Here is a 14,106-nt window from a genome sequence, read left to right as displayed (position 1 = left end):
AAAAAACAGTGACATCTTTGGCTGCAATAACAACCTTCTAAAATGATGTCTAATAGCTGCATTTATCATTATGGATATAATGATAAGTATTGACAAGGAAGTTTGACACTATTTCCATTCAGCAAAATAACAGTAAAAGGTTCTCCTCTCCTCTAGGGTATTTTGATCACCACTGCCATGGGTTCTTGGTCAGGTTTACATATATGAGTTTCTACAGATATGAAATCACAAAGCTATTGGTTATCCACCATATTACCAAGCTTGTCAATATTATAGTTAGCAGGGCTCATAGCTGGGTAAAAATTGTTCATGATTTTTCTTTCCCCAGGTGCACCTTTGGCACAGTGTACGATAGCCAGGATAAAAGAAGTTGCCAAGTCAGTACATGCTTGATTTGTCCATGTTTGGTGATCAAAATATGTAGTATCTCCAGCAACAGAGTTTATAATCAAGTTCTAGTAAAAGAACAAAGGCAATGGCAATAGCCTATATATTGTTTTTAAGATTGCTGGGATCCCCCATCAATGACCATCAACTTGAAGGGAATTATCTAATATGTGACAATGGAATTTTTGTTTGGTAACCTAAACTTGGTTCATTTGAGGATTTTTCCTTCAGAGTTTTAGTTTTATCACATGACACTTAGTATAAAGTGACTCCATTATAGTTTTGAGTGTCATTCTGTAAATTTTATGTAAAACTTCTTTCCATGCATTCATCACACACTATAGATAGATATAATGATTCCCAGACAGACATGATGTTTTGTCAGGGTCCACAAAGACACACAGTAGATGACAGCTGATATTTATAAGGCAAATCCACCAGATGATCAACTAATCTGATAGAGGAAACTTATAAGCAAGATTTGTGAGAATATTGCCTGTGAATAACTGACTGCTTCTGTCTATAATTATCTTGTATGCTACACTTATCCCATCCTAAGACAGCCTTGGGATTTGTCCCACAATCTTTGCAGTGTGTTCTTCACTTTTTGAGCATAGTTACTTCTGTGTTCATTAGTAGGATAACATTTCCCTGCACCTTGTAGTTCTGGTGAATAAAATAAGCATTCATAGTTCACCCTTTATTCCACAAAATGGTGAGAAACTTAGAAGCTTGTTTTTTATCTTTAGCTAGCTGACAAAGCAATTATGTACAGTTGAATAAACTGAATGTCTCTGTGTACAGTTTGCAAATTAATTCTTCACAGATATACACAAGGACAGAGGTGCATGTGTCTGGTTTGTTAAATCAAAGTCTTTTAGATACAAAAAACAACCTAAAATATCATGCCAGTATCTGTAGCCAAGCTTGGCTGATAACACAGACCAGCAGCCTCTCCCTACTAAATTCCTTAGCAATTAACACTCTACACAAACTTCTAATCTCAGTTTATGATATAAAACTCAAGGTTCAACTAACTAACTGTTTGTTGTTTAGGTCCCAAATAACAACTAATCAATTAATTAAGGCCAGAGAGAAACAGCTTTATATACAGCTAAACTTTGAAAAACTTTTACAATTAGCCAGGGCTACAGAGGATGGTCTAGCCTCACAGCTTAAATAAAGCGTTACAAGTTTCTTTCCTTGTATAAATAGGATACAACAGGGGGTTCCAAACACAATAAGAAAATATATTTTTCTTTCTTTCATTTTTCTTTATTATGAAATTTTCTACTCACTCCATATACTATCCACAGATCCCCCCTCCTCCCTCCTTCTACCCTCAGCCCTCTTTCCCAAGTCACCCCAGATCCTCACATTCCCCAAATCAAGGTCTCCCATGAGGAGTCAGCAGAGCCCAGCACACTGAACCTAGGCAGGTCCAATCCCCTTCCCACTGCACCAAGGCTGTGCAAGGTGTCACACCACAGGCACCGGGTTTCATATCCTGCTACCCTTGCCTGGGTGCCCCCCAAACAGTTTGAGCCAAACAACCATCTTCCATATCCAGAGGGCCTGGTGCAGTCCCATGGGGGCTCTGTAGATGTAACTGTCTTGTTAAATAAGAAACACAGAACCAATTGCAGAGTTAAAAACCATGAGGTCAGAGCAAGAGCAGAAAACCTTACCCTTCACTGCTTCTGTTGCCCTTTCTCTCTGCAAGAGACCTACTTTTGTGTGTTCTGTCTCTTTTATAGACTTTCTGTTCTGTTTTCTCATTGGTTGTAAACGCAGCCACATGACCTCGTCATTGCCTGTTTGTACAGATCTCCAGGTCTTCTGTGGTTGGTATTGAGATTAAAGGCATGTGTCTGCCATGCTGGCTGTGTCCTTGAAGACACAGAGATCTACCTAGCTCTGCCTCCCAAGTGCTGGGATTAAAGGCGTGCACCACTACCGCCCAGCTTCTGCTCTGGCTTGCTCTGATCTCAAGGCAACTTTATTAACATACAAATAAAATCACATTTTAATACAAATAAAATATCACTATAGGGCTCCACAGCCAGCAGTCCACAGTTCATTCTCCCATCATGATCTCGATGTCCCTTGCCTGCAGTATTTCTCTTCTCTCTCATCAATTGGATTCCCAGACCTCAGCTTGGTGCCTGGCTGTGGATCTCTGAGTCTGCCTCCATCAGTCACTGGACATAGGCTCTATGCATGATAGCAAGAACCTAGAAACAACCTAGATGTCCCTCAACTGAAGAATGGATAAAGAAAATATGGCACATAAACACAATGGAGTACTACTCAGCAGTAAAAAACAATGATATCATGAAATTTGCAGGCAAATGGATGGAACTAGAAAATATCATAATGAGTGAGGTAACCCAGACTCAGAAGGACAAACATAGTATGTACTCACTCATAAGTGAATACTAGATGTGAAGGAAGTGATAGCCAGACTGCAACCCACAACTCCAGAGAGGCTAGCTAACAGGGAAAGCCCTAGGAGGGACACATGGATGACCTTGTGAAGGAGAAGTGGATGAGATCTACATGAGTGGACTGGGTGTGGTGGGGGGGGTGGCAGAGGGTGAGGAGTGGGGTGGATGAGAACATAGAAAAATGGGAGGATCAAGCTGGAACAGGGACAGAGTTGGAGGGCAGGGAGGAAGATACCATGATAGATGAGAACATCATGGGAATAGGAAGAGGCAGGGTGCTGGGGAGGCTCTCAGAAATCCACAAGTTTGATTCCACCTTGATCTGCCTGGACTGGTCTACTCTGGTGACCAGCCTAGCAAATAACCTAGCTGTCCTCAAAGAGAATATTTTTTAGGTTTGGAATGCTTTCAATGCCACTTCTCAGGAAAGTGCTGAGCACCATGTCCTTGCCTATGTGTTGCCATGGTGAATGGCTTGCTCCTTATTGTTTACTCAAGGAATGTGCTGTGACCCTGAGATACAGCTTTTGTAACTTTTATTCTTATTGAATCAAGCCTCCTGTGAAATGTATATAGCTGTGTAGAACAAAGAAAATTGAGAGAATTAGAGCTGAAAAGAAACTGGAGAATCAGAGCTAGAAAAATAAAGTGCATGACCCTCAGCTTGTGTGTGAATTTATTCCATTTCTAGAAATACACCTCAGATAAAAAAAAATCCTACATTTTTCTATGGCTTGGCCTTTTTCTTTGAACCCTGTCAAAACCCTTCTGAACCAGTCTCCAAAAGTCTGCATTAATGCATACATAGAGAAAGTTGGTTTTCTTTAGGGAAATGTACTGATGCTTTAACTTATAACTCATATCACAAAGCACTGCAATTCATTATGCATGAAACTTGTCTAACAAAGTTACTTTTTACCAAGTACATGACAAAGTTCTGGCTCTTTGGAACACTTTCCATGATCCCAGCACTACACTGATAGACCATTTTACAGGGAAATAAAGATAGGAAGAGGATTCAGAGACTGAATAACAACGCACAAAGGATTTTGTTTATGATATTTAAAACTAGAATTTAAGAATCTTATTTTTGCCAACCCTCTTCTGAGAATATGTATATTAGAACATTCAAAAATTTGGGAGATTTTGGTATGTGTTTATTACTTTGAATGAGCCACAAATACTCATTTGGACTTACAATTATGCTTTAGAAACTAGATATATTTAAAATATAGAATCTATGAATCATGAGAATTAATTACATATATGTGTGTGTAATATGCATATACATATTTAACACATATATGAAGAATACAGTGCAATGAAAAAATAAATTTATACAATGCCAAATTTTATATCTAACAAAACTAGTGAAGTTGACCTTTGTCACTGTATGCTTTGTCAACTTGACAAACTATAATATCCTGGGAAGGGATTATAATACTCAGGCTGGCTGTGGGTATGTCTGTAATGCATTATTTTAATTAAGGTAATTGATGTGGGAATCCAGCCCACTGTGTGTTGTACCATTCCCTGGGAAAGTGGTCATGAACTATAAAAAGTTGGAGAAATCAAGCTGAGAACAAAAAAAAGCAAGCAAGGAAGCATGCATGCATCTCTTCTCTATCTGTTCTTGAGTGTGAATGTGATGTGATTAGCTGTTTAATGTTATTTCCTTGATTTCCTCACAGAAATGGACTATAACTTGGACTTCTCAGCTGATAGAAACACCTTCTCCTGGTGGTGCTTTTTGTCAGGATACTTTATCACAGCAACAGAATTGAAACTAGAACCCCACTTTTATTTTAAAAAAGGCTGTCTCCATCTTTTCTTTTCACATTTATTTAAAATTAAATAGTGAGATTCAAACAGCTAAAAAGTATTGCCCAGACAGAGGCTGCAGAAACAGAGGAGGTCTCCCTGCCTGCTCTGTTTTCCAGAGTTTCCTCTTAATAAGATGTGAATCCAAAGATCTTAAAGTTGTCTCTGCTCTCAAATTTCCAACTTCAAATCTTTTGGTTTTCTTTCTCCTGATTCTACAAGAAAGTCACCCTCATTCCTTGTCCACGGAAGTCTGAGGCAACTGAAAATTTTCAGTAACTGGATTCAGTTATGACACATAGTAAGACCAGGAAGAAACTGTAGATTACTTAAGCCTAGCAGATGCTCATCTTGATGCTTGAAGAACTGGCAATGAGGTAATGAATACACAGTAACTCTCACCATATGATCAGGTAGGTGTATACGAGTCAAATGGAAGTTCCCAGGGCTCTACTCAAAGCAACCAGTTCACTTACATAAGCTTCTATAAGATTTCTTGGGACAATTGATCCCATGTGTTTTTGTGCTACCTGTGCAGAATGCATCTACCTTATAAGCATGAAGTACATAAGCTTAATTGTAGAAAAAGGTAAGCTTGAGAGAGCTAGTTATTTCAATTTTTCTTCTCAGCTAAGTGTTCAGAGTTGTTTTAAGGATGATCTAGTTTGAAAAAGAAAAGATTAAATTTGGAGGAGCTTCTTCATGTAATGAAAAATTGGAACTTTTAACATTACTTGTAATCAACTTAATACTGAAGTCATGTTTTAATGTTGTATAAACAATAATACTCATCATTTCTATTATACCAATACAACAAAATAATATTAATTGTTAATAAATTGCAGGGATAATTTATCAGTGTAATTAAGCGTAAATGTCCTGAAGTTAGTATGTGAGCTAGAATATAGGTTTACCACCTACCAGGTTTTTAAACTTATAAAGTTACTATGACTCTACTCAACAAGAAGGTAGATGTATGGGTTAATACATGTGATGTTCTCAAAAGAACAATTGCCTTATTATCAATCACTGGTAGGATTAGAAGCATAGGATAATATATAATTAAATAACTTCCCAAGTATTTTTTTCTTTATATTCTTGTTCTAACCATGATATGACATAGTATAAAATTTTCATTGCTTAAAATTTACAAAGCTGCCTTGACCTAGCTATCCAACTATTTCTTCTAAAATTAAAAAAGAATATCCATCTCAATGCTCTCTGAAGGTCACCTAGTAGAAGTGAGCACATGATTTGTATTTGAAATTTCAAATAAAAAATTATTAGATCTTTCCAATCTGATATTGACACCCAGTCTGTAATATATACTATAAACCTGATTTTTGGATACTGTTAATTTTCATGATTGTAATCAAACCATAATGACTATCTGAATGGTAAATATTTTAGGAGCAGCTTCAATTGTGTTTCTAAATATAAGAGAATAAAAATAATTTATACATGATGAAACTGACACAACTTTCAAGGTTCTGTTTTAATAATAAGTTAAATAAGTGAAATCATCAATTTACAGCACAAGTCTGGGGATGAGAATCAGGCAACAAAGGAACACACTAGGCAAAGGAAAAATTTTGAACTGAAGGTTTGATGGATAATACCTGTTCTATCAACTTGGCTAAGGAGAGGCTGTTTGACTCATAGATAATGGAAAGAAATTTAATTATAACTAAAATAATGTTATAATTATCTTATTGCAAAAATCACCTAATAAGGTCAAAACCAAAAGTGAAGTATCATGAATAACACCTTGCCTTGTTTATTTCCTAATATAATTTTTCTGACCACTAGTGCTGTCATTTCAAATGGCTCTCAGATAGGGGTGAATAAAGGTGTACATGGTCATTCACCCACAACTACTGACAGATTAGCCAATGTATAGGTATTCCTATATCATAGGTATGTGTACATAGTCATTTGGAATTTCTATAAAGTATAGTTACTAAAATTTATTTTTTAAAAGAAAGGAAGGTAAAGAGAGAGAAAAATCCTCACCCAGTCTCTCATAGACTACTTTTCTTTTCAATTTTTTTTACCTCCTTTCACTATAACATACACATTCTTCGATTTTCAATCAGTATCAAATTCTTTCCAATGAAAGATAATAGAATTTGAAAACATTTAAATAGGTATTTTGGTACTTAAATGTCTTCCTCATGGGCAACTATGCATCAATCATATCAGAAAATGAAAATTTATGTAGTAATATAAATAACAATGTTAATACATAAATAGAAAGTATGAAAGTTGTTCTCTGTGTGGTTAAGGAGAACAAATACTTTAGGGCAGCCCATTATAATAAAAAATTTCATGAAGATCTCATTACAGATATCAACTATTTCTGAATTTGAGCGGTAAGTTTTCAAAGGCAGAGTAATTCTGTAATTATAGATAATTCTTTTATGCCATGAGATAACCTTTTGCTGTACATTTAAAGATACAGAAATTTCTGCAGTACAAAAGGTACTCCCTGTATATTTTAACCAATGAGAAGTTTCAAATTTAGAAATTATTTTTATTCTTTTTATAGAAAACACCCACAAAGAAGACTCTAAGACATCTAGCACTTGTTATGTCTGTCTACAATAAGTCTAATGTCCATCCCTTAACCTTCATTCTCATTGGCATTCCTGGGTTGGAAGAGGCACACATGTGGATCTCCATCCCCTTTTGTGTGGTCTACATTTTGGCACTAGTGGGAAACTGTTCACTTCTGTTCATCATCAAGACAGACGCCAGCCTCCATGAGCCAATGTACCTCTTCCTCTGCATGTTGGCAGTGGCTGATCTTGTGGTGTGCACTACAGCTGTTCCCAAACTTCTCAGTCTCTTCTGGTTTCATGATGGAGAGATTCCCTTTGAAGCTTGCCTTACTCAGGTCTTCCTGATTCACTCTTGCTCAACCATGGAGTCTGGCTTTTTCTTGGCCATGGCATTTGACCGTTATGTAGCTATTTGTAACCCATTAAGACACTCAGCTATTTTGACACACGCTGTAACTGGAAAGATAGGTCTAGCTGTTGTACTTCGGGGACTAGCCCTTCTCAGTCCTCACCCTTTCTTGCTAAGTTGGCTTCCTTATTGCAAGACTAACATAATTTCTCACACTTATTGTGAGTTCATGGCCCTCATCAAGATTGCCTGTGCTGAGACACGCATCCGCAGAGCTTACAGTCTCATTGTTGCCTTCCTCACTGGGGGTGTTGACTTCATACTCATCATTTGTTCTTATGTCCTTATACTCAACACTGTCTTCCACCTTCCTTCCAAGGATGCAAGACTCAAGACTCTGGGCACCTGTGGCTCACATGTCTGTGTCATCTTAGTGTCATATACCCCTGCCTTCTTCTCCTTCCTCACCCACAGGTTTGGGCATAAAGTGACACCCAAAGTGCACATATTTGTGGCCAACATCTATCTTCTTGTACCACCTATGGTGAACCCCATTATTTATGGAGTAAGGACCAAGAACATAAGAAACAGATTTCTCAAAGTGTTCAGGTATTGAAAGCTTACAAACTGAATTGGTTTTATGGATGAATGAAATCTAAGAACAATCTTTTATCTAATTTAGGACATGAGTTAATTTTCTTTATTTTAAAATATTTTTATAAGATTACAAAGGGTTTTCAGTGGAAATTGACTCATGAAGATATAATTGTGTGTTGAAAATATACAATTGTAGTTTTCCTGTGAATTTCAGACCTGTTTCCCAAACAAGGAATAATTACTCTACAATGATCCCCTAGTCATTATCCTATAAAAATTATTTGAATTTAAACACTATGATTGCAATACACAGTATTTAAATGTTCCATTTAACATAATGCCTGTATCCTCATTATAGATTCTGGATCTGTGTGGAAATTGAGGATTATAGAAAAGCAGAAAGCTGTGGGGGCATTTTACTTTGAACACAGTTTTCATCTGTTTTGATGAACTATATATCTCTTCATAGCCTATTGTAATTATTTCTCATTTATTCTAGTATTATTCTGTCACTTCTTTTTTGAGAGGATCTTGTCATCCATTCTTAATGTAGACCCACAAAATGTTTCCTGTCAGTCATTAGTCATAGAAAGTTTCCTAGCTTTTAAAAGATAATAAAATATAGTTTAACTGAAATTTAGACAATGTTGATAACATTTGGATTTTTTTTTAGTAAAAAATATTCTGAAGTTGCATCCACTGTCATTTGGCTGCCTGAATTATTGATAATAATGTATTATATTTTGTGAGGTTTTTAAATATCTAGCTTTATAAAATAATTCATAATAATTTAGGAATATTATAACAATTCACAACAAGCAAATATTTGGTCATATTGACAATTAGCATTCATGATATTCAAGATATATGTTTTAATGCAATAGCAGCCTCTTTAGTTAGGGAACATAAATGTAGTGACAGCCATTATTTTGAAACAGATGTGTTTTCAAGACAAACACTTTCTCAAACTATTCTTTATTCAAAAATAATAAAAACAAAAAGACAGCATCTAATATGGAGAAAAGAGAGGCCAAATGCTAGGAAAAGAAGACTGAGAATGGGAGGAGGTTTCATAGATCGGTGTTTCACCATTTGGAACACTATAAAATTTTCTTTTTTTGGAAATCACCATACACCTCAGAACTATATTATTGCTTTGAAACCATTTGTTGCTTCACAAATATTCATTAATCTGCAGATGATTACCTTTGCTATCTAACTACTGTTGAAACCTCTGTTTGCCTTTGGTATTCAGTTATTTCTCATGGGTGACTCACCAGCAATACGTTAAATGATGGAAGTTAGTCACAGAAAACCCACATATAGCACGAGTGTGCAAATGTTCCTCTAGAGAGGACACACCTACTTTGGAGTCATGTTTTGATGCCTATGTTTTAAATTTGAAACATTCTGCATCTTGCAAGTCAAAACACATACTATAGATAAATGGGGGTTATTTGTGGTGGAGGAACAAAGGGAAAGACCTAGACTTGATAAGCAGATAAACACACACCAAGAAAGATTATCTGCCCAATCAGCCCACATGCTATATACAAGGTAAACCTAGTGGAAAGAGAAGCCTGTGATTCATTCACAGCCAACAAAAGGATGCTGGTGTCATGAGTAATGAGTCACTTTTTAAAGAAATTGAATGAGAATAAAGTAACTTGGTGGTAAACTGCCAGGATGGCATATAAGATGCCTGACATACTGCCAGCAGAAACTGGAAATGAGGGACCCAAGATTGTGGACCATCAACCCTCTGTGCTTTCCCCTCTGGATCTTCTGCTTAATATGCCTTAGAGGGCCAAGGCAGAAATGCCTACGTGTCCCAAGGTCATGCTTTATGGAGTGCACATGTCATGGTCATGTTCTCCTCCATATAATTATTTCTTGTAATGCTAGTCTTTTTCTTCTATCTGATCTTCATGTTCTGTGTTTCTAGACCAATAGTACTTTCTGTGAAACAGGATTGGAATGAAATAAATTTCAAGGGAAATTATACAGAGATGATCAACCAGGCTAGGGTCAATGGGAAAGAACCTGCAGCTTGGGGAAGCTTTTCAGGCTTGGATAAATTGTACCAAATGTGTAGTCAGCTATAGCACATGGTATGATATATATCAGTGCACTGGACTCAATTTGGCCATGATGAATAATTCAGTTTCTGAGGATATTCCAAGGGCATTGTGTAAAACTTGAGACCCTAAGTGGTGTTGGCTGAAGACTGTGGATGGAGTAACATATAGATGGGATGACAAACAAGAAGTGTGGGAACCTAGAATAGGAGGAAAATGGTGGCCTCCACCAAGAAAAGGAGATGGCAATTTTAATCCAGACATTTTGATTCCTCCTGAAGGAGTGTGGAGAAAATGTGGTAATGTTTGGAGTGATTGCTGCAAGTTTTACTGGGTTCCTAGACTGAAAAGAGCTGTCAGGAAAGGTGAGCTTCCTTTCATGGAAGTTTTGAAAATTGAATCAGGTCTTCCTTGGAACTGTTGGAATAAGAAGTACAAAAGTCGCTGATTTGCAGGGACAGATTTCTTGTCTGAGTTCATTGTGGCCCACCAGTCATGGGGCTTGGTGTTTGCAGAGGGCTGAGGATGAATTTAGGCAGCTGCAGAGGTCTTGAGGTCAGAGCAGGCTGTGTGAGAAGGAAATTATTGTCTTGTTACATTAACCACTGTTCTTATTTTTAACTTTTTTTTTGTGAAATTACATGTTGCTAGCCTCTGGGTCAGGTGCTCAAGAAGATCGTGTAACCATTAATAATAAAAATAGATTATGCTTGCTTTGATGTTAAGCTTGGGATAGTTTTTGTGTTTAATCAATGATGAAGACTATACTGGTGATTTTCTAAGAATAATCTTTGGAATCACAAGAACACTCCTTATTGAGTGATTTCCCCTTTTCTTTCTGTTTCCCCTTGCTCATGAAAAGAAAAGACTGAGGTTATCAAGGCAAAAATCAGAAGCTGTAGCAAAAGGTACTTAGCAACTGCAGAAGCCCGAAGTGACCTGTCAGCTTGCACGAGCATTGTCTCTGAGTCGTTACTATGCCTTCCAGGTATCCCTGAAACTGCCGAGGCTGGCCCCCAGCAGTAAACTTCCAACCCAAATGCTACCCTGGTGAATTTACCAAATGGTCAACCAATTCCACAAACGTTTGTCAACATATAGACATGGAGTGAACATTTTTAACTTCATTCAAAAAACAACTAAGCTGCTTAGACATAGAGCTATTTCATGACTAGAACAAAGTGGGAGAGGGGAGGACAGGGAAACCCATGGCTGATATGTAAAATTAAAACACAAATATGGTATATAATATATAATATATATGTAAATGATTATTTCAGTGTCACAGTAAATCCAGAAGAGCCACTTTAGTGACAAGTGCTGAATAATTTTCCATTGAATTTCATGTTCAAGATGCCATATTGACAAATAGAAATTTCCTCTGTTGGTGATACAATAAGTTTTCTTTATAATAAAAAATAGATAGGTAGTTTATTCTCCCTAAAGTCCACTTTTAAGAATTGGAGTATCATGGGATGACCAAAAATGAATATAGTAAAGTCAATCTCACTCAAACCTTAAACTATAAAATGTGACAAAATTTCTATGTACGTCATCATATGTGTTTAACTAACTTTTATATTCCATTTAATAGACATTAATCAAGTTTTCCAGCATATACTTGACAAATTCTCTGCTAAAATTGGCTGCAAGAGAAACACTAGGGAAAGTTTCTTCTTCATGAACCTTAAGATTGGGATTTAATTTTGTACCAGTGGCTACAATTAACAGAGTCAGAGATCCTGATTAAAAAAATATGTATGAGATAAAAATATTTCTAAGCTTATTTAAATGTAAAGACTTCAATTACTGAAGAATGCTTTGAGTTGTGATAATTTGCTTTATGAATGAGATATATTTTAACTAAATAAATGTCATTATGAGTCTTTATGGGTGATGCTTCTGAGTTATGCAAATATAATATAATTTTCACATAAACAATAAGGCAACAAGATAGATGTTCCTAAATCAATTTTGAATGTGAGTAGATGCCCTCTTGGTTAATCTTCTAAAAGCATTTATAATACATAAATGTTGCCTTTATTCCTTCTTTTGTTTTGTTTTGTTTGGTTTATCATTTAGTTTTTTTTCTCTTATTTGCTGAGAAAAGCTATTGATCTGTAGCCCAAAGTGGACTGGAAATAATTATGCACCCAACTTTAACCATGATATCACAGATCTGTCTTTATCAGCCTCCACATCACTGGACCTACAGACACATGTGATCAAGACTTGCTACAGAGTTAACTTCTGGTCTCTATTTCTGATCTCTTCCTTCTCGATAGGACAAAGAGACACCCTGCTTGAGTTTTTTTTTTTTTTTTTTTTGTTTTTTGGGGGGGTTTTTTTGTTTTTTTGTTTTGTTTTGTTTTGTTTTGTTTTGTTTTTTGTTTTTGTTTTTTTTTTTTTTTGCCGGAGCTGAGGACCAAACCCAGGGCCTTGCGCTTGCTAGGCAAGCGCTCTACTACTGAGCTAAATCCCCAACCCCCTGCTTGAGATTATATATATATATATTTGCTTCTGTCTCTTTAATGTGGAAGGCCCAAATACCTTTTCTCTATTGACTTGACAAGAAGCCTTTCCATTTCTTTTGAAATTTTCTTTTGTTGAAAATAATTTTTTCATACAATATGATCTAAATACAGGAGGACCAATGCACATACAAACTCACAGAGACTGTGTCAGCACACATAGGGCCTACATGGGTCTGAGGCAGATAGAGTTCCATGACTGACAGAGAAATAGGAACAAATCCACATAGGGGAGAGGTGTTGGTACTTCAATCAAAACAATCCCCAAAAATGAGGCCTTTAGAAGTGCTTAGTGATAATGAAAAAAAAAAAAAAAAGGTCCTGAACAGAATTACAGAATTAATCCATCCTCATTAAATATTTCTCATTAGACCATTATCAGATAGTAATACACTGTGACATGTTGTGGGACCAAAGACACAAGGTTAAAACTATCTTGTTTCTGTCAGGGGAACTGTTTAATCTTACAACATTTTAAACATTTTTTTTTCTAATAAAGAACATGAAATTTGTTCTGTGATATTTGGCCTGAAATCCTTAAAGATAGGCTGTCTACACACCCATAATGTTCATGTCAATGACAGTGTTAAAATTGAGTTTATCTTATTGATAAATTGCAACACACCACCGATTAATTTCATCCCAACATTACAAAATTACATGGTTTACCATGATATCAACATCATGACTCAGTTTTTAGTATTTCTCCAATAAATATAAACTTGCAGAATTTTATTTATTAATTAAATTTATTACATCAAGATATGCTGGTTCAGTGATTTCTCTGTCAGTAATGGAAGTAAGATAAAAAGCTAGCAGGTAGATACTATTGATAATGTTGTTACTTCCTCTCCAATCACTAATATAATAAAACCATGTGCATTTTTCATTAGTCTCAATTTTGAAATTTCTCTGCAGAGTAAATAAATATGTCAAATAAGTATAATTTATTTTATTCATAATGTCATTAAGCATAAAGAGAAAAGTACATGAAATTAGTGGATATCACATGATTCTAAAAGCTGAATGTTCAGGTTTCCATTGGAGGGCTTGTTCATGAAAGACATGGATGTGAGACACTTATCATTCAGAATAAGTGATTCCCATGATCCATTGACCAAGAACAATGTGAAGGGATATTGCAGCTCAATCCTCTGATCATAAAGGCTTCACCTCAGGACACCACAAACATTCCCTCCTTCTTCCTTCACCCAATTTGCTACCATGTTGATTTTGAGGGAACAAGTATGTCTGTTCCTACTGGTACAGTAAAAATTAACCAAAAATTTAATGATGTAAATTACTACAGATTTAACACTTCTCTGCTCTGTTGTT

The 14,106-nt window shown here is 36.1% G+C and overlaps 1 protein-coding gene across 1 annotated transcript; it reads left to right on the top strand.

Annotated features, from left to right (window-relative positions):
* The first annotated feature begins 7,221 nt into the window (after positions 1–7,221).
* LOC118578542 (olfactory receptor 52D1-like) lies at positions 7,222–8,181 on the top strand. The gene has a single exon (XM_036179571.1). The coding sequence runs from the start codon at positions 7,246–7,248 to the stop codon at positions 8,179–8,181; it is 936 nt and encodes a 311-aa protein (XP_036035464.1). The 5' UTR covers positions 7,222–7,245.
* The last annotated feature ends 5,925 nt before the right edge of the window (positions 8,182–14,106 follow it).

This window comes from Onychomys torridus, chromosome 1 (genome assembly GCF_903995425.1).
Source record: "Onychomys torridus chromosome 1, mOncTor1.1, whole genome shotgun sequence".
Taxonomy (NCBI): domain Eukaryota; kingdom Metazoa; phylum Chordata; class Mammalia; order Rodentia; family Cricetidae; genus Onychomys; species Onychomys torridus.
The sequence above is the reverse complement of the archived record's forward strand: the minus strand, read 5'-3'. Positions and strand labels throughout refer to the sequence as shown.

Bases quoted from the DNA above. Each gene is read 5' to 3' on its own strand.
- LOC118578542 (XM_036179571.1), top strand. From the start codon at position 7,246: ATGTCTGTCTACAATAAGTCTAATGTCCATCCCTTAACCTTCATTCTC.